Source organism: Pongo pygmaeus, chromosome 13 (genome assembly GCF_028885625.2).
Source record: "Pongo pygmaeus isolate AG05252 chromosome 13, NHGRI_mPonPyg2-v2.0_pri, whole genome shotgun sequence".
Lineage (NCBI taxonomy): Eukaryota > Metazoa > Chordata > Mammalia > Primates > Hominidae > Pongo > Pongo pygmaeus.
Window position 1 is genome coordinate 20,588,460 of NC_072386.2, and position 19,680 is coordinate 20,608,139.

Consider the following 19,680-nt stretch of genomic DNA (forward strand, 5'->3'; position numbering starts at 1 on the left):
GGAAATTTTTTTTTTTTTGGAGACAGGGTCTCACTCTGTTGCCTAGGCTGGAGTGCAGTGGCACAATCTCAGCTCACTGCAACATTTGCCTCCCAGGCTTAGGAAAGTTTTAAGAGGAAAAAAAGAAAAAGAGGAAAGAAGGAAAGGAAGGAAGAAAACAAAGAAAGAGAAAACAGTTAAAATAACTTGAGCAGCATCACATATCTGGGTAGTACTTAAACTAGATAAGCCAAATCTAACCCCTAGTCCTGTCTACCAAATCATATCAAATTATTAGGACTCTACTATGATGTCTCAAGTGAACAATTTGCCTTGAAGCAAACACCTGATTACTCTTCCAAGTTGCAGGAGGTCAGAAATTGACCATTTATGCCTCAGAGATGTCAAATATTTAATCTATAAATTGAGACATGATGGCATGACACTCATTCATGGTATTAAATTCAAAGCAGATCGGGTGCAGTGGCTCACGCCTATAATCCCAGCACTTTGGGAGGCCAAAACGGGCCTCCTCCCACCTGAGGTCAGGAGTTCAAGACCAGCCTGGTCAACATGGTGAAACCCCGTCTCTACTAAAAGTACAAAATTTGGCCGGCTGTGGTAGTGGACACCTGTGATACCAGCTACACGGGAGGCTAAGGCAGGAGAATCACTTGAACCTGGGAGGTAGAGGTTGAAGCGAGCTGAGATCACACCATGGCACTCCAGCCCGGGCAACAGAGCAAGACTCCGTCTCAAAAAAAATTCAAAGCAAAGAGGTTGCACAGGTAAGAGTGAACTACATAGTGGCTCACGCCTGTAGTCCACACTTTGGGAGGCGAGGTAGGCAGATCACCTGAAGTAGGGAGTTCAAGACCAGCAGGGCCAACATGGTGAAACCCTGTCTCTACTAAAAAGATAAAAAAATTAGCCGGGTGTGGTGGTGCATGTCTGTAATTCCAGCTACTCAGGAGGCCACTGCACTCCAGCCTGGGGGACAAGAGCAAGACTTCGTCTCAAAAAACAAAAAAAAAGTCCAGGAGCGGTGGCTCACGCCCGTAATCCTAACACTTTGGGAAGCCAAGGCGGGCGGATCACCTGAGGTTGGGAGTTCCAGACCAGCCTGACCAACATGGAGAAACCCCGTCTCTACTAAAAATACAAAATTTGCCAGGCGGGGTGGTACATGCCTGTAATTCCAGCAATTCGGGAGGCTGAGGCAGGAGAATCGCTTGAACTCAGGAGGTGGAGGTTGCAGTGAGCCAAGATCACACCATTGCACTCCAGCCTGGGCAACAAGAGCGAAACTCCATCTCAAAAAACAAACAAACAAACAAAAAAACACACAAGAAGTCAACAGAAAGATTATGTCTAGGATTAAACTTAAAGAGGAATAAAATGATAATAACATCCCCATAGTGCTACCAACACTTATTAGAGAAAAGAAAGCAGAAAAAGTATTTTTCAATTAAAGTACCTTTACTTCACTGTTTTGAATTGAATATGAGAATAAATTAACTAAAATCATAAACCAAAGAAAATGCAAGTAAATCCATAAACTACCAGTTGACATGAAAAAATAACTGGCTCCCAGCACTTTGGGAGGCCAAGGTGGGAGGATCACTTGAGCCCAGGAGTTCAAGACCGGCCCCAGAAACACAGCAAGACCCTATCTCTACAAAGAAACTTAAAAAATTAGCCGGGCGTGGTAGTGCACACCTGTAGTCCTAGCTACTTGGGAGGCTGAGGTGGGAGGACTGCTTGAGTCTAGGAGGTAAAGGCTACTGTGAACCAGTCATGCCACTGCACTCCAGCCTGGGAGACAGAGTGAGACTCTGTCTCAAAAAAAAAAAAAAAAAAGATAATAAAATAATTGGGAGGAAGAGAGAACTGAAACCATTTCCCATGAAAAATTACTGAAGAAATTAGAGATATTTACAATGGAACATGTCCTTAAAGCATAATCAGGACCGTGAACATCAGAATCAACTATTTTATTAGTATTTTAAATGAAGATTCTTAAAGCCCCATCTCAGAAAACGAAACCAAAATCTCTGAGGGAGTTACCACCCTGAGCTCTGCATCATTTAGTAAGTATCTCAAATGACTCCTCAGTCCACTATCCTTTAGACACTCTGAGGATAGGAAATTGAACTAACATGGACAAGAAAACAATTTAAAATTACATAGGAAAAACCCAGATACACTCAAATCAGCAGATTCTCATCACCTCTAGGAATCTTGTGAGATCAGGCATACGATTATCACTCCTTCTGGGAAACTAAATGGAATAGTGGAAACAGTACCTCACTTCACTCAAATCTCACTCAGTCACCAGCTGTGTGACCCTCCAAAGGCACCAAATTTCTGAGCCTCAGTTTCTTCATCTTCTTTATCTTATGGGATAAGGTAACAGTATTCACTTAAAAGGATGTCTGTGGCCAGGCGTGGTGGCTCATGCCTGTAATCCCAACTCTTTGGGAGGCCAAGGCAGATGGATCACCTTGGGTCGGGAGTTCGAGACCAGCCTGACCAACATGGAGAAACCCCATCTCTACTAAAAATACAAAATTAGCCAGGCATGGTGGCACATGCCTGTAATCCCAGCTACTAGGGAGGCTGAGGCAGGAGAATCGCTTGAACCCGGGAGGCTGAGGTTGCGATGAGCCAAGATCATGCCATTGCACTCCAGCCTGTTCAACAAGAGTGAAACTCTGTCTCAAAAAAAAAAAAAAAAAAGTCTGTAGAGCTTAATTGAAAATTATTAAAGGTATCCAGCATGTGAAACTCTTTTTTTTTTTTTTTGAGACAGTCTTGCTCTGTCACCCAGGCTGGAGTGCAATGGTATGATCTCGGCTCACTGCAACCTCTGCCTCCCAGGTTCAAGCGATTCTCCTGCCTCAACCCCCGAGTAGCTGGGATTACAGATGCGCATCACCATGCCTGGCTAATTTTTATATTTTTAATAGAGACAGGGATTCACCATGTTGGCCAGGCTGGTCTCAAACTCCTAACCTCATGATCCGCCCACCTCAGTCTCCCAAAGTGCTGGGATTACAGGCATGAGCCACCACGCCCAGCCCATGTGAAACTCCTGTACACTGTTGGTGGAAATGTAAGATGGTACACTCACTATGGAAAACAGTATGGAGATTCCACAAAATATTAAAAACAGAATTACAATATGATCCAGCAACTCCGCTTCTGAATATATACCCAAAAGAATTGAAAGCAGGATCTGAAAGAGATACTTGTATACTCATATTCCTATCAACATTACTCACAGGAGCCAAAAGGTGGAAGCAATTTAAGTATCTACCAATGGATGAATGCATAAACGAAATGTGGTATATACACACAATGGAATATTATTCAGCCTTATAAAGAAAGGAAATTCTGACACATGCTACAACACGAATGAACCTTGAGGACATTATGCTAAGTGAAACAAGCCAGTCACAAAAAGAGAAATATTTTATGATTGTTTAACAGGTATAAAGTTTCAGTTTTGCAAAATTAAAAGAGCTCTGGAGATCGGTTGCACAACAATGTGGTTATATTTCAGTACTACTAAACTATACATTTTAAAACAGTTAAGATGGTAAATTTTATCTTATTAGTATCTTAGCACGATTAAAAATAAAAAGTATCCAGCATGATTCCAGGACTATGATAAATGTTCAGAAAACATTTGGTCCCTTTCCTATAATGCACTAAGAAGGCTACAACATCATTTCTGTGGTATTTCTGCCAAAAATACATAACCTGAATCTAATCATAAGGAAACATCAAATAAATTCAAATTGATGTACATTCTACTAAATAACCGGCTTCCTCAAAAATGCTGAGATCAAAAAAAAATAAAGAAAGCCTAAGGAAGTCTTCCAGATTAAAAGGGACTAAAGAGACACAATAACTAGATGCAATAACTAAATGCATCCTGCACCATATCCTAGACTGGGGGGAAAATAAAACTATAAAGGACATTATTGGTACAATTAATACCATTTGAATATGAATTATGAATTCAATAAATTGTATCAATGTTAAATTTTGATACTAAAGTGTGGTTATAAAAGAAAAGGTCTTTGCTTTTAGGAAAAATATATATAGAAGTATTGAGTAATAAAAGGATATGATGTTTCTAGCTAACTCTCAAATGATTCAAAAAAAATAATATGCATATATACAGAGAATGATAAAGCAAATAAGGAAAAATGTAAATAACTGTGAATTTGAGTAAAAGATATACCAAAGTTCCTCATTCTATTCTTGCACTATCTTGTAAGTTAGAGATTATATCAAAATAAAAAGTCACCAAAAATAGTTCCCATCTTCTCATGTTATGAAGTAACCTGGTATTCCCAAAGTTCCTTACACTAGTTCCAAAAGATGCTCTCCATCAAAAGTGGATCCCATAGGCAAATAAAATCCGGACCAGCTGCTATCTGTGATGTTCCTTTCCTGAAGGATCACACTGTACAAGAGCACATTAAAGATTTGGAGGCTGGAGCTGGGCACGGTGGCTCACTCCTGTAATCCCAGCACTTTGGGAGGCCGAGGTGGGCAGATCACGACGTCAGCAGATCGAGACCATCCTGGCTAACACGATGAAACCCCATCTCTACTAAAAATACAAAAAAAGGTAGCCAGGCATGGTGGCGGGTGCCTGTAGTCCCAGCTACACGGACGGCTGAGGCAGAAGAATGGCGTGAACCCAGGAGGCAGAGCTTGTAGTGAGCCGAGATTGTGCCACTGCACTCCAGCCTGGGCAACAGAGTGAGACTCCATCTCCAAAAAAAAAAAAAAAAAGATTTGGAGGCTGGGCACAGTGGCTCATGCCTATAATTGGGAGGCCGAGGTGGGTGAATCATTTGAGGTCAGGAGTTTGAGACCAGCCTGGCCAACATGGTGAAACCCGTCTCTACTAAAAATACAAAAATTAGCCAAACGTGATGGCAGTTGCCTGTAATCCCAGCTACCTGGGAGGCTGAAGAAAGAGAATTGCTTGAACCCAGCAGGCGGAGGTTGCAGTGAGCCAAGATCGCGCCACTGCACTCCAGCCTGGGTGACAGAGCGAGACTCCGTCTCGAAAAAAAAAACAAAACAAAACAAAAAAAGATTTGGACATGTCCTGAAATAGGAAACCTGTTTAACTGAGCACTTCCTGAGCTTTTCACAACTAAAGTGTTTTTTTAATCTTATGACACTCACATCAGCAAAACTAGTACTCCAGAGAATGGCAGGAGCTGACTAATTTGATAATTTGAGATATAGCAAATATAAATCAGGCAAAGCCCAGTCCTTCTCAGCCTGGACTCCTACACAGGGCTGCTGGCCTTGGAGAGTCAGCTCTGGATGGGCGAAGCACAGGTTTTCTCTGTGCTAACCAGCATCTCTGAAACTGAGCCTGGAACCTTGGTCTTTTGTTCTATCCAGCTAGACTAACAAGTCCAAACTATGGCACTATTTAATACAAAAGCAGCCACAACAAGGACACCAGAAATATCCCTGCTTCATAAGTATATTATATGTTACTATATTTATTGCAAGTTATTAATTTCATTTATAAGTAATCATGTCTCACTCTCCAAATAGACTGAACTCTTTGATTAACAAGATTATTTCTTACTTCATCATTATACCCCCAATGCACAGTGCCTGACTCACTACAGGTGACCAATATAAATGTCTGTTGATTATATAATGAATTAATCAATGAATAATTACCTCTGATCCAAGATATGATTTGCCTTGTATTAATTCAGGTGCTGCATAAGCCAGACTCCCACAGCATGTCTGTAGATGGTAATCCTTGTTACCCTGCCAATAAGATAAAAATGAAACTTATTAATTACAACCCTTAAGAGAATTAAACCTTGATAAACATTCTTTTTTTTTTCTGAGACGGAGTCTCACTCTGTCACACAGGCTGGAGTGCAATGGCGCAATCTCGGCTCACTGCAACCTCTGCCTCCTGGGTTCAAGTGATTCTCCTGCCTCAGCCTCCAGAGTAGCTGGGATTACAGGCATGCAGTGTGCCACCACGCCCAACTAATTTTTGTATTTTTGGTATAGACGGAGTTTTGCCATGTTGGCCAGGCTAGTCTTGAACTCCAGACTTCAGGTGATCCACCTGCCTCGGCCTCCCAAAGTGCTGGGATGACAGGCAATGAGCCACCACGCCTGGCTGATAAAAATTATTTGAGCACAAGCAAAGAGAAGCTAGATGAAAAACCACCCCACATAATAAAGGATTTCTGCAGCCAACACAATACTCTGTATACACGTGTGCATGCACGTGTGGTCTCTGCTTCTCCGGATTCCCAACACCACTACAACCTGGCATGAACAAATCCTTTCCCCTTAGCTCAGTCAAATCAGGTTCATACTTCCCTAAATACCCACATAATAAATAAGCCTAGCATATATCCAAGCATCCACGTCTTTCCATCCCCAAGTATCCCAGGGGGGAAAAATTTATTTACTGGACCTTATCTCCAGTATGAAATCTTTACAAATACAAAAGAGCTCTATTTTCTTAAAGGGAAAAAAGCAATATGTTACATAAAACAGTGCCTTGAAAGTCTGTTTTCTAGATGCAGTTATAAGACAAATCACTCCCTTAGCTTCCAGATCTGTTAAAATGAGTAATCTGCTCATCCTCCTCTGCCCTCTCACGGAAATACCAAGACATAATGAAAACAAAGCTACAGTCCAACAGCTGTATAGAGTTCCTACAGCTGGCAAAGGATTTGTGAATTGTGAGATGTCATTTACAACTGAAACAACATGCCCAGGAGCGCGCTCCTCGGAAGAAGGCTGAGGCAATCCTCTCCCAGGCAACCCCACTTTCGTTAGATGGTGTCTGTGTGGGTAATCCATGGCAGCCATAAATGAAGGCTCACAGGGTCTGTCACAAACCTTCTCCACTGCCTCCCATGGAGAACAACTTAAACCAGTTTATCTGTTCAAAGTATGTTTTCTCTTTATATGTCTGTCAATCAAAAAAAAAAAAAAAAAAAAAAACCTGCCTTCCAGCATTTGGTTCCCAGAAAAAAGACTCCACTGATAGTTTCTGAAGAGCCAAGGGAAGGAGAGAAAAATCAGAAAGAATCAGACATTCTGCCAAAGGGGCAAAATCTGCTTCCCTCTGCACCTAGCTAATTCTGATCGGGGCAGGAAACAGTCATGGGATTACAAAAGCCTGAGACAAGTCTGCAATTTCAACATTCTTAATGAGTGTAGACAGCTCATTTTAGAGACTGTGAGTACCATGATTAGAGAACTCCAGAGGAAGCCTCCAACAGGCAGCCACACAGGAGATCTGCTGCAGACAGCAGAGCCAGAAAGTTCAAAGTCACCTCAAAGAGAAGTTATGCTGGAGAACACCAATACGTAACCATGGAATGCAAATTAAGGAAATATATAACAGTTATAAATTTAGAAGTGCATATGGGCTTTTTCCTTCTTTTAAAAGGAAAGCGGATTGTTTCTCAAAATGTAACTAATTGTTAGTTATAGAACCATTTGGTTAACAGATTTGCACTAAATTCTCAACTTTTATCTAAACAAACAAAGGCATCATCTAGTGGCAATATACTTAAACTGCAAGCACTGGTCAAGTCAGCATTTTTGCTGTAATAGCCTCAAATCACTTCTGCACTGCAAATTCTCACAGCATACCCATGGAGTCTTCAGCAGGACCAATCCTAGAACTAGGGCAGTGACTCTCAATCTTGATTGCATGTTATGATCATCTAGAGAACTTACAAAAATTACCCATACCAGGGATGAAATTTAACATTCTTCTCAATGGATGCAACCAAGCTCAATAAAGACTAAGAGGAAGTCGGGACGAAATCATACACTAAGAAATGAATGCATTTACAAAGAACATAGATGCATCTTATTTCTGCACTTACCTTGGGTTTTGCACAGAGACCAAAGTCAATCAGCTTTAATTTACGATATTCATCAAACAGCAAATTTTCCTGGGAAAACAAAGACATTTTGATAACTGCATACTGACTTCCTTATATCACATCCCACCTCTAGCCATTTCTAAAAATGATTTAAGGCCGGGTTTGGCAGCTCATGCCTGTAATCCCAGCACTCTGAAGGCAGATGGGAGAGGATTATTTGAGCCCAGGTGTTCAAGACCAGCCTGGACAACACAGCAAGACCTGGTCTCATTTTTTAAAAATAAATTAATTAATTAAAATGAGTAAAAACGATTTAAGGTTGTTTCTGTTCAAAAGTCTGGGTTACAACAAATTGAAAATGACTAGAAACTAATGAAATGACAAGAAGTATATAAGGGAAAAGAAGGGCTGGGCACGATGGCTCACGCCTGTAGTCCCAGCACTTTGGGAGGCTGAGGCAGGCACATCACCTGAGGTCAGGAGTTCGAGACCAGCCTGACCAACATGGAGAAACCCTGTCTCTACTAAAAATACAAAATTAGCCGGGCATGGTGGCGCATGCCTGTAATCCCAGCTACTTGGGAGGCTGAGGCAAAAGAACTGCTTGAGGCCGGGAGGCGTGGGTTGGGGTGAGCCGAGACAGTGCCATTGCACTCCAGCCTGGGCAACAAGAGCGAAACTCCAACTCAAAAAAAAAAAAAAAGGGCCGGGCACAGTGGCTCACGCCTGTAATCCCAGCACTTTGGGAGGCCAAGGCGGGCGGATCACAAGGTCAGGAGATCAAGACCATCCTGGCTAACACGGTGAAACCCTGTCTCCACTAAAAATGCAAAAAAAAATTAGCCAGGCGTGGTGGCAGGCGCCTGGAGTCCCAGCTACTCGGGAGGCTGAGGCAGGAGAATGGCGTGAACCCGGGAGGCAGAACTTGCAGTGAGCAGAGATCGCACCACTGCACTCCAGCCTGGGCGATCACTCTATCACTTCCCCACAAGACTCACTAGCATAAACCATTTTCTCCTATTTTCTCCTTGGTGTTCTGAGGGTCAATTACAAGCAAACACAATTTGTGCCAAGAAAAAATTTAAACCAAAAGAGTGAGTTCAAATCGACAAGTTCAGTATAAACAGATGGAAAAAGATAGTTTCCGGCCAGGCGCCCTGGCTCACGCCTGTAATCCCAGCACTTTGGGAGGCCAAGGCAGGCGCATCACTTGAAGTCAGGAGTTTGAGACCAGCCTGGCCAACGTGGCAAAACCCCGGGCCTACTAAAAATACAAAAATTAGCCGAGAGTGGTGGCAGGCACCTGTAATTCCAGCTACTCAGGAGGCTAAGGCAGGAGGATCACTTGAACCTGAGAGGCAGAGGTTGCAGTGAGCCAAGATGGCACCACTGCACTCCAGCCTGGGTAACAGAGCAAGGCTCAGTCTCAAAAAAAATAAATAAATACATACATATATAAAATAAAAATACAGAAAATTAGCTGGGCATGGTGGCATACGCCTGTAGTCCCAGCTACTTAGGAGGCTGAGGTGGAAGAATCACTTGAGCCTAGGAGATTGAGGCTACAGTGAGCCCTGATCATGCCACTGAACTCCAGCCTGGGTGATAGAGTGAGATCTTGCTTAAAAAAAAAAAAACAAGACATTTATAAAGTCACACACAATTGACAGATCACAGAATGCTCATAAATGCATCCAAAAAGCCTACCAAGGCCAGGAGCGGTGGCTCATACCTGTAATCCCAGCACTTTGGGAGGCCAGGGCGAAAGGACAGCTTGAGGTCAGGAGTTCCAGACCAGCCTGGGCAACATGGTGAAACCCTGTCTCTACAAATAACTAAAAAATTAGTCAGGCAGGGTTGTGCGTACCTGAACTCCCAGCTACTTAAGAGGCTGAGGTGTGTGGATCACTTGAGCCCTAGAGGTCAAGGCTGCAGTGAGCCAAAATTGCACCACTGCACTCCTGTGTGAACAACAGAAAAATAAAAATAAAAATAAAAAAAACACCTTCCAGAAGTCAAAAGAGGAAAAAAGGCCAGGTATAGTGGTTCACACCTGCAATCCCAGCACTTTGGAAAGCCAAGGCAGATGGATCACCTGAGGTCAGGAGTTCAAGACCAGACTGGCCTGGCCGGGCGCAGTGGCTCACATCTGTAATCCCAGCACTTTGGGAGGCCGAGGTGGGCGGATCACAAGGTCAGGAGATTGAGACCATCCTGGCTAACACGGTGAAACCCCGTCTCTACTAAAAAATATAAAAAATTAGCCAGGTGTTGTGGCGGGCGCCTGTAGTCCCAGCTACTCGGGAGGCTGAGGCAGGAGAATGGCATGAACCCAGGAGGAGGCGGAGCTTGCAGTGAGCCGAGATCGCGTCACTGCACTCCAGCCTGGGCGACAGAGTGAGACTCCGTCTCCAAAAAAAAGACCAGATTGACCAACATGGTGAAACCCCATCTCTACTAAAAATACAAAAATTAGCCGGGCATGGTGGCCTGTGCCTGTAATCTCAGCTACTCAGAAGGCTGAGGCAGGAGAACTGCTTGAATCCGGGAGGCGGAGGTCACAGTGAGCCGAGATCACACCACTGCACTCTAGCCTGGGTGACACAGTGAGACACCACCTCCAAAAAAAAAAAAAAAGTAAGAGGAAAAAAGAAATCTGATAGGTATGACTGGAGCAACAACAACAACAAAAAGCAAACCTAAGACAGATTCCTAAACAGATCATTTGTAAACCTAAAAATAACAGGTAAATGATGCTGAAGGTGAGCATCTAACTGTGATGCAGTCACTTACTGGCTTGAGGTCCCTGTGAGCATAGCCCTGGCTGTGCACATAAGCGACAGCAGATACTATCTGACGGAAGACAACCCGGGTCTCCTCTTCTGACAGGCGATCCTGGGAAATTATATAGTCAAACAGCTCTCCTCCAGGGCAGTACTTCAACAGCAATGGAATCACAGATATTGTTACAACTTTAAAAATCACTTCACAGAAATTTAAAATAAAAAAGTACACTTAACTCAGAGATATTATTAATTTGATTTTATAGGGAATGGAACCGAGTAAGGTATATTCAAAAGTACACTCTCAGGATCAAACAAGTCAATAATGACTCCAGGAATGAGAACAATAACTCTTTCTTCGAACAGTTTTATTACCAGTAAGTAGAAGTAAAACCAACTACCACTGTGATTTTAAAAAGCTCACCCAGGGTTTTCTATTTTTATAGCAAAGTATTAAAACCCATTCTCATCTTAATGTACTCTCATTTAGTGTAATTACCTGAAATTTAAAAACCCAGCAGTAATTATTGTTTCTCTATCCCAAAGACCAGTGGTTTTCAATCTGTACCAGAAGGAGCCCAGGTCTACAGAGGTATCTCAGAGGCTGCAGAACAGGTACCAGAGCACAAAGCTCAAGGCTTTCCATCCCTTTCCCAGGGCAGCTCCACTTTTCTGTGAGCTGGGTTTCCATTTTAACAATATCAATTAAAATTACAAATGCATATAGACTTGACCTCACAGTTCCACATTTAGTTATTGCTCTTACAGATGTACTCACTCATATCAAAAAACAGTACTTTGGCTGGGCACGGTGGCTCACACCTGTAATCCCAGCACTTTGGGAGGCCAAGGTGGGTGGATCAGGAGTTCGAGACCAGCCTGGCCAACCCGTCTCTACTAAAAATACAAAAAATTAGCCAGGCGTGGTGGCAGGCGCCTGTAATCCCAGCTACTCAGGAGACTGAGGCAGGAGAATCGCTTGAACCCGGGAGGCAGAGGTTGCAGTGACCCAAGATTGCACCACTGCACTCCAGCCTGGGTGACAGAGTGAGACTTCGTCTCAAAAAACAAGCAACAACAACAACAACAAAAAATGTACCTTAAAGATCATTTACTGCAGCAGCAGTGTTTGTAAAAGCAAAAGACTGGAAACAACTGTCTTAGTCCATTTGGGCTGCTATAACAAAATACCTTATACTGGGTAATTTATAAACAACAGAAGTGTATTGTTCACAGTTCTGGAGGCTGGGAAGTCTAACATCAAGGTGCCAGTAGATTCAGTGTCTAGTGAGGTTCTGTTGCTCACAGTTGGCATGTACTACGTATTCTCATATGGTGGAAGGGAGCAAACAGGCTCCCTAAAGCCTCCTGTATAAAGGCACTAATCCCATTCATAAGGACTCTGCCCTCATAACAATCACCTCCTTAAAGGGCCCCACCTCTTAATACTATCACACTGGGGATTAAGTTTCAACATACGAATTTGTGGGGAATACCAGCATTCAGACCTAAATGCTGATACTATATAAACTATATAGACATGGAATGGAATTCTAGGCAGTAATTAAAAAAAAAAAAAAAAAAAGAGGAAGCTCTTTACAAATTGATATGAAACAATGTCCAGTACTGTTAGTCATTAAGACTATAGATTGATATAGTGGCTTGCAAAAGCATTATGCTGAGCAAAAGAAGCCTAACAAAATAAGCAAAAGAATACTGTATGATGAGTCATTTACATCATAGTCTAGAATAGATTAAACTAATCTGCTGTGATAGAAATCAGATGAGTAGTTGCTGGTAAGGGCAGGGTGGCTATGGTTACAGGGAAAACTTCAAAAGGGCTGGAGAAAACTTTCTGAGGTGATAAAGATGTTTTATACTTTGGGGTGGGAGGTACACGGGTATATACATTTGTCAAACTGCATACCTAATGTGTACATTTTATTATATGTAAATTATACCTCAATAGGAAATTTTTTAATGTTATCCAGTAAGTTTTACAAAAAGAAAACAGCCTACTTCATTATTTTCAAATAAATACAAAATAAAGAGAAATAAAATGTCTAAAATATCTTAATATGCTCAGATGGTCTCTAAGATCAATTGTTACATAGGAAAAAAACAAGGTGCAAAGTAATAATTTGTGACCATTTGTGTCACACCATGTGTGTGTAAGCTACACACACACATATAAAATACACATACATATAAAATATATGTAGGTATCTACAAGAGACACAAGAAAAGTACATGAATGGCTCAGAGAAAAGAAAATTTGAGGGCCGGGCGCGGTGTCTCACTCCTGTAATCCCAAGCACTTTGGGAGGCTGAAGTGGGCAAATTGCCTGAGGTCAAAAGTTTGAGACCAGCCTGGCCAACATGGTAAAACTCCGTCTCTACTAAAAAATACAAAAATTAACCGGGGGTGATGGCACGTGCCTATAATCCCAGCTACTCAGGAGGCTGAGGCAGGAAAATCACTTGAACCCGGGAGGCGGAGGTTGTAGTGAGTCAAAGTTACGCCATTGCACTCCAGCACTCAGGACAGTGTGAGACTCCGTCTCAAAAAAAAAAAAAAAAAAAAGAAAAGAAAATGTGATGACTAGGGTGGGGCATAGTTGCTCATGCCTGTAATCCCAACATTTTGGGAGGCCGAGGAGGGAAGATTGCTTAAGGCCAGGAGTCCAAGACCAGCTTGGGCAACAGGCCAAGACCCCCATTTCTATTAATAATATAATAAAATTTAAAAATTAAAGAATATTGGATGACTGGGATGTAGGGGAAAGAGAGGATTTTGTTTTGTAATATATACTCCCTGTACCTTTTTTTCTGAGACAGGGTATCACTCTTTTGCCAAGGCTGGAGTGCAGTGGTGCAATCATAGCTCACTGTAGCCTATATCTCCCAGGCTCCTCACCTGAGCCTCCCAAGTAGCTGGGACTACAGGTGTGCACCACCAGACCCAGCCTTTTTTTCTTTTTTTTTTAAGTAAAAACAAGGTCTCACTATGTTGCTCAAGCTAGTGCCGAACTCCTTAGCTCAAGTGATCTTCCCACCTTGGCCTCCCAAAGTGCTGGGATTACAGGCACGAGACACTGCACCCAGCCACTCTCTTGTACCTTTTAAATTTTCTCCTAGGTCCATGGATGCTTGGGAGATTTTGTTTTTTAACAATTCTTTTTCATTTTTGAGACAGAGTCTCGCTCTGTCACCCAGGCTGGAGTGCAGTGGCACGATCTCAGCTCACTGAAAGCTCTGCCTCCCAGGCTCAAGTGATCCTCCTACCTCAGCCTCCCAGGTAGCTGGGACTACAGGCATGCACCACCACAACTGGCTAAGTTTTCGTATTTTTTGTAGAAATGGGGTTTTCCCATGTTGTCCAGGCTAGTCTCGAACTCCTGGCCTCAAATAATCCACCAGCCTTGGCCTCCCAAAGTGCTGCAGTTACAGGCGTGAGCCCCTGCGCCTGGCCCTAAGAATTTTATTTGAACAAAGGGATCAGCTAAAAATATAAAGAGGTTTTAAAATTACCAAAGAAGTTTTAAAACCAAAGAGGTTTTAAAATGTGGACCATGTAGGTAGATCTACAGTGTAGTAACAGGAGAAAATAGCTCTAGATCCAAAACATTCAACATTATAATTTTTCTGTTTTTATATTTTAGAGACAGGGGTTTGTTCTGTCACCTAGGCTGGAGTACAGTGCCATTATCATGGCTCACTGCAGCCTCAAACTCCTGGACTCAAGCAATTCTCCCGCCTCAGCCTCCTGAGGAGCTGGAATGACAGGTGTGCACCACGCGCCATCACACCCGGCTTTTTTTTTCTTTTTTTTTGTATGTAGAGACAGGGTCTTGCTATGTTACTGAGGCTGGTTTTAAACCACTGGTTTCAAATGATCCTCCCGCCTCAGCCTCCCAAAGTGCTGGGATTATAGGCATGAGAGGACCTGGCCAAAATTATGATTTTTAAAATATGCTTTTAAAACAGTGCTATCCTGTGAAAATCATGTGCAAATTACATATTATTTGGCTGAGACTAACGAAAACTAAACAAGTTGAATAATACAAGTTCTAAAGACATCTTTCAAGACAAAAATGGCAAGTTAAAACTTGAAATTGCTTGGTTTACATAAAAGACACTGGAAGCTACCCAGTGTTGTGGGTTGAACTGTCACTGGATCAGGGTAAGCCTAATTCTTGGGTCCTTTTAAGAAGAGAGACATTTGGACAGAGACACAGCTACACAGAGAGGAAAACACCATTTGAAGACAGAGGCCAAGATGCAAGTGGTGCATCTATAAACCAAGGAGTGCCAAGGACTGCCAGCAACTACCAACAACTAGCAAAGAGGCAGGAAACAGATTCCCCCTCAGAACCTCCAGAAGGAACCAGCCTTGCCGACATTTTGATTTCAGACTTCAAACCTCCAGAACTGTCAGACAATGAGTTTCTGTTGCTTTAAGCCACCAAGTCTGTAGTAATTTGTTCCAACAGCCCTAGGAAATTAATATATCATATAAAACTAGAATGAGGCTGGGCACGGTGGCTCATGCCTGTAATCCCAGCACTCTGGGAGGCCGAGGCGGGCAGATCACAAGGTCAGGAGATTGAGACCATCCTGGCTAACACGGTGAAACCCTGTCTCTACTAAAAATATAAGAAATTAGCCAGGCATGGTGGTGGGCGCCTGTAGTCCCAGCTACTCAGGAGGCTGAGGCAGGAGAATGGTGTGAACTGGGGAGGCGGAGGGTGCAGTGAGCAGAGATCACATCACTGCACTTCAGCCTGAGCGACAGAGCGAGACTCCGTCTCAAAAAAAAAAAAAACAAAAAACAAAAAAAAAAACTAGAATGAGTCCTTCCCTCTAGGAGAAAATTCTAACATATTCTATCTACTAAACCATACTACCCCATTAGGGGTGTATTAGAAAAGTGACATTTACATTGAATCTCCAATTTATTATATACATCTATTTGATCTAAATTGCTACAAATGGAACAAAACAGGTAAGTCGCTTAACATCTCTTCTAATCTTTCAAGTGAAATGTACTTTTCTCTTTTACTATTGATAAAGTGACCAAATGTTTTCAGGTATCTGGAACATACTACTAACCTCAAGAACCAAGAATATTTTGTTGGCTGTCTCTAGCACATGGTAGAGTTGACATATATGCTGATGTCTCAGGTTCTTCAAGGCCTCAATCTCCGTTTTGATCCGAGGCAAATCACTCTGTGACAAAACATCATATGGAATGAGCAATAAACTTATTCAGGTGGTGTTCCAAGCTCCAATACTAACAGCTTTTAATACTAAGTAGCTGGGCGGGTGCAGTGGCTCACGCCTGTAATCCCACACTTTGGGAGGCCGAGGTGGGCGGATCATGAGGTCAGGAGATTGAGACCATCCTGGCTAACACGATGAAACCCCATCTCTACTAAAAATACAAAAAAATTAGCCGGGCATGGTGGCGGGCGCCTGTAGTCCCAGCTACTCAGGAGGCTGAGGCAGGAGAATGGCATGAACCCAGGAGGCGGAGCTTGCAGTGAGCCAAGACTGCGCCACTGCACTCCCGCCTGGGCAACAGAGCGAGACTCTGTCTCAAAAAAAAAAAAAAATACTAAGTAGCAAAAGCTATCAAAAAGCCCCCCAAAAATTGTTCAACACTACAGAAAAATATAGCAAAATTTATTTGCATGTACGTAAAAAGGGCATTGGAGATTTTATGAAAAACAGGTTCCATGTGGGTCAACAGTACAACATCCAGCAAACAATCTCAGACTCCTTAGAAGGTTAGCATTCCAAACAAGGAAAATGACAGAAACACTACTCAGTTATCATGCCTGAGCTACCACTTTCAGCCTCAGCAACACCGTTTAAGAAGTATGCTGAGCAAAAAACCAGTGAACTTAGGTGAAAGGTATATGGGTATTCACTGTCTCAGTCTCCTATCTTTTCTGAGGTCTTGAAACTTTCAAAATAAAAAGTTGGGTGGGGAGAGGAAGATAAGCCAAGCTGAAAAAGCTTTAAAGGACAGAAGCCTAGAGATATCATCAAGTAACAAGTAAAACTTCATTATAAAAAGGGACCCTGAGGCAGGGTGCAGTGGATCACGCCTATAATCCCAGCACTTTGGGAGGATGAGGTGGGAGGACCACCCGAGGTTGGGAGTTCGAGACCAGCTTGACCAACATGGAGAAACCCCATCTCTACTAAAAATATAAAATTAGCCAGGCATGGTGCCGCATGGCTGTAATCCCAGCTACTCGGGAGGCTGAGGCAGGAGAATTGCTTGAACCCGGGAGGTGGAGGTTGCGGTGAGCCAAGATCATGCCACTGCACTCCAGCCTAGGTAACAAGAGCAAAACTCATCTCAAAAAAAAAAAAAAAAAAAGGGGACTCTGGCCCAGGCGCGGTGGCTCATGCCTATAATCCCAGCACTTTGGGAGGCCAAGGTGGGTGGATCAACTGAGGTCAGGAGTTCAGGACCAGCCTGGCCAACATGGAGAAACCCTGTCTCTACTAAAAACACAAAATTAAAAATACAAAATTAGCCAGGCATGGTGGCGCATGTTTGTAATCCCAGCTACTCTGGAGGCTGAGACAGGAGAATTGCTTGAACCCTGGAGGTGGAAGGTGCGGTGAGCCAAGATCGATCCATTGCACTCCAGCCTGGGAAACAAGAGCAAAACTCCATCTCAAAAAAAAAAGGACTCCGATTGGGTGAGGTGGCTCACGCCTGTAATCGCAGCACTTTGAGAGGCCGAGGCAGGCGATCCAGGCAGATCGCGAGGTCAGGAGTTCAAGATCAGCCTGGCCAACATGGTGAAAACCCATCTCTAATAAAAACACACACAAAAAAATTAGCCAGGCATGGTGGCGGGTGCCTGTAATCCCAGCTACTTGAGAGGCTGAAGCAAGGAGAATCGCTTGAACCTGGGAGGTGGAGGTTGCAGCGAGCCGAGATGGCGCCACTGCACTCCAGCCTGGCGACACGGCGAGGCTCTGCCTCAAAAAAATTAAAAAAAAAAAAAAATACAAAATTAGCTGGGCATGGTGGCACATGCTTGTAATCCCAGCTACTCAGGAGGCTGAGGCAGGAGAATCCCTTGAACCCAGGAGGCGGAGGTTGCCATTGCACTCCAGCCTCAGCAACAAGAGCGAAACTCCATCTCAGAAAAAAAAAGGCAGGGGGGCTCTGCAGTGGCTCACGCCTGTAATCCCAGCACTTTGAGAGGCCAAGACAGGCGGATCACGAGGTCAGGAGTTCAAGACAAGCCTGGCCAAAATGGTGAAATCCCGTCTCTACTAAAAATACAAAAATTAGCCAGGCATGGTGGCGGGTGCCTGTAATCCCAGCTACATGGAAGGCTGAGGCAGGAGAATTGCTCCAACCGGGCAGGCAGAGGTTGCAGTGAGCCGAGATCACACCCCTGCACTCCAGCCTGGGTACAAAGCAAGACTCCATCTTGAAAAAAAAATAAAATAAAAAGGGACTCCGTCTTAATGGCCAGTGGCTCAGGACCCAATTACCCAAGACTATGCAACCAGATGTCATGTCTTGACAAAGAATCAACTGTAACTTTGACTATCTTGGTATGATCATCTTTTTTCTTTGTGAGGAGGAAGCCTGATGACTAAAACCATGGAAGTAATCGGCCGGGCGCGGTGGCTCAAGCCTGTAATCCCAGCACTTTGGGAGGCCAAGGCGGACGGACCAAGAGGTCAGGAGATCGAGACCATCCTGGCTAACACGGTGAAACCCCGTCTCTACTAAAAATACAAAAAACTAGCCGGGCGTGGTGGTGGGCGCCTGTAGTCCCAGCTACTCTGGAGGCTGAGGCAGGAGAATGGCGGGAACCCGGGAGGCGGAGCTTGCAGTGAGCCGAGATCGCGCCACCGCACTCCATCCAGCCTGGGCGACAGAGCAAGACTCCGTCTCAAAAATAAATAAATAAATAAATAAAACCATGGAAGTAATCAAAATATTATTAAAATCCTAGGAAATAACTAAAATAAGCATAATAACAACAGAAAATATAAAAACAAGTTTAGAAATCATGAATTAATGTCATACTAAGCTTTAGAATAAGTTTTGAGCAGCAGTGTGATGACACATTTTGTAATAACATTTTGTTTGCTATTTAAGTATTTGAAGTGTTAAAGTAAGTCATACTAAAGTTATACCTGAAATTTAAATTGCTTAAGGGAATTAATCTAATTGATACTCAGGTTTAAATGCTCAAGAAAAATGGTTTTAATGCTTTTTTCTTAGATTAATAAATAGAAAACAAAAAATTGAATAAAACAAAAAAACTGAAGGAAAGCCTGAACTGTCCACTGACAGATAATTAAAATTAATTTCTTATACTGGTCACTGTATGATTTTAGCATATATTTAGGAAGAAATTCAAATAATTTAATGACATTGCTGTAACAAAACTACTTACATACTCTTTGACTTTTTTTTGTTTTTCTGGAGACAGGGTCTTGTTCTGTCATCCAGTCTGAAGTGCAGCGGTGCCATCTCGGCTTTCTGCACCCCGACCTCCCAGACTCAAGTGATCTTCCCACCTCAGCCCCACAAGTAGCTGGGACTACAGGTGTATACCAACATGTCCAGCTAAATTCTTTGTATTTTTTGTAGAGAAGGGCTTTCACCATGTTACCCAGGCTGGTCTCAAACTCCTGAGCTCAGGCAATCCGCCCACCTTGGCCTCCCGAAGTTCTGGGATTACAGGTGTGAGCCACCCTGCCTGGCTCCCTTTGACTTATTTATGTGTTAATCAGAACTTATATCTTTAACAATTAAAAAAGTACGTAACAATTGATATTAAGCCCTATCTCATTCCAACAATAAAAACATCAAAAAAACACTTTTTTTAGACAAGATCTTGCTCTGTTGCCCAGGCTAGAGTGCAGTGGTGCAATCACAGCTCACTGTAGCCTCAAACTCCTGGGCTCAAGGGATCCTCCCACCACCACCTCCCAAGTAG

General features: G+C 43.1%; 1 protein-coding gene across 15 annotated transcripts in view; it reads right to left on the bottom strand.

The window, feature by feature from the left end:
- MELK (maternal embryonic leucine zipper kinase) overlaps window positions 1-19,680 on the bottom strand; it is a 99,022-nt gene that overhangs the window by 66,677 nt on the left and 12,665 nt on the right. For 6 of the 15 annotated variants that reach the window (XM_054502051.1, XM_054502052.1, XM_063650155.1 and 3 more), the window contains 4 exons: window positions 15,800-15,916; window positions 10,698-10,841; window positions 7,905-7,973; window positions 5,710-5,802 (listed from right to left, as the gene is read on the bottom strand). In XM_054502051.1, coding sequence (XP_054358026.1) covers window positions 5,710-5,802; window positions 7,905-7,973; window positions 10,698-10,841; window positions 15,800-15,916 — 423 coding nt within the window. Of the gene's footprint in view, window positions 1-1,165; window positions 1,284-5,709; window positions 5,803-7,904; window positions 7,974-9,636; window positions 10,058-10,697; window positions 10,842-15,799; window positions 15,917-19,680 lie in introns of those variants that run through there. The other 9 variants (XM_054502054.2, XM_054502055.2, XM_063650160.1 and 6 more) reach the window with 4 other exon arrangements.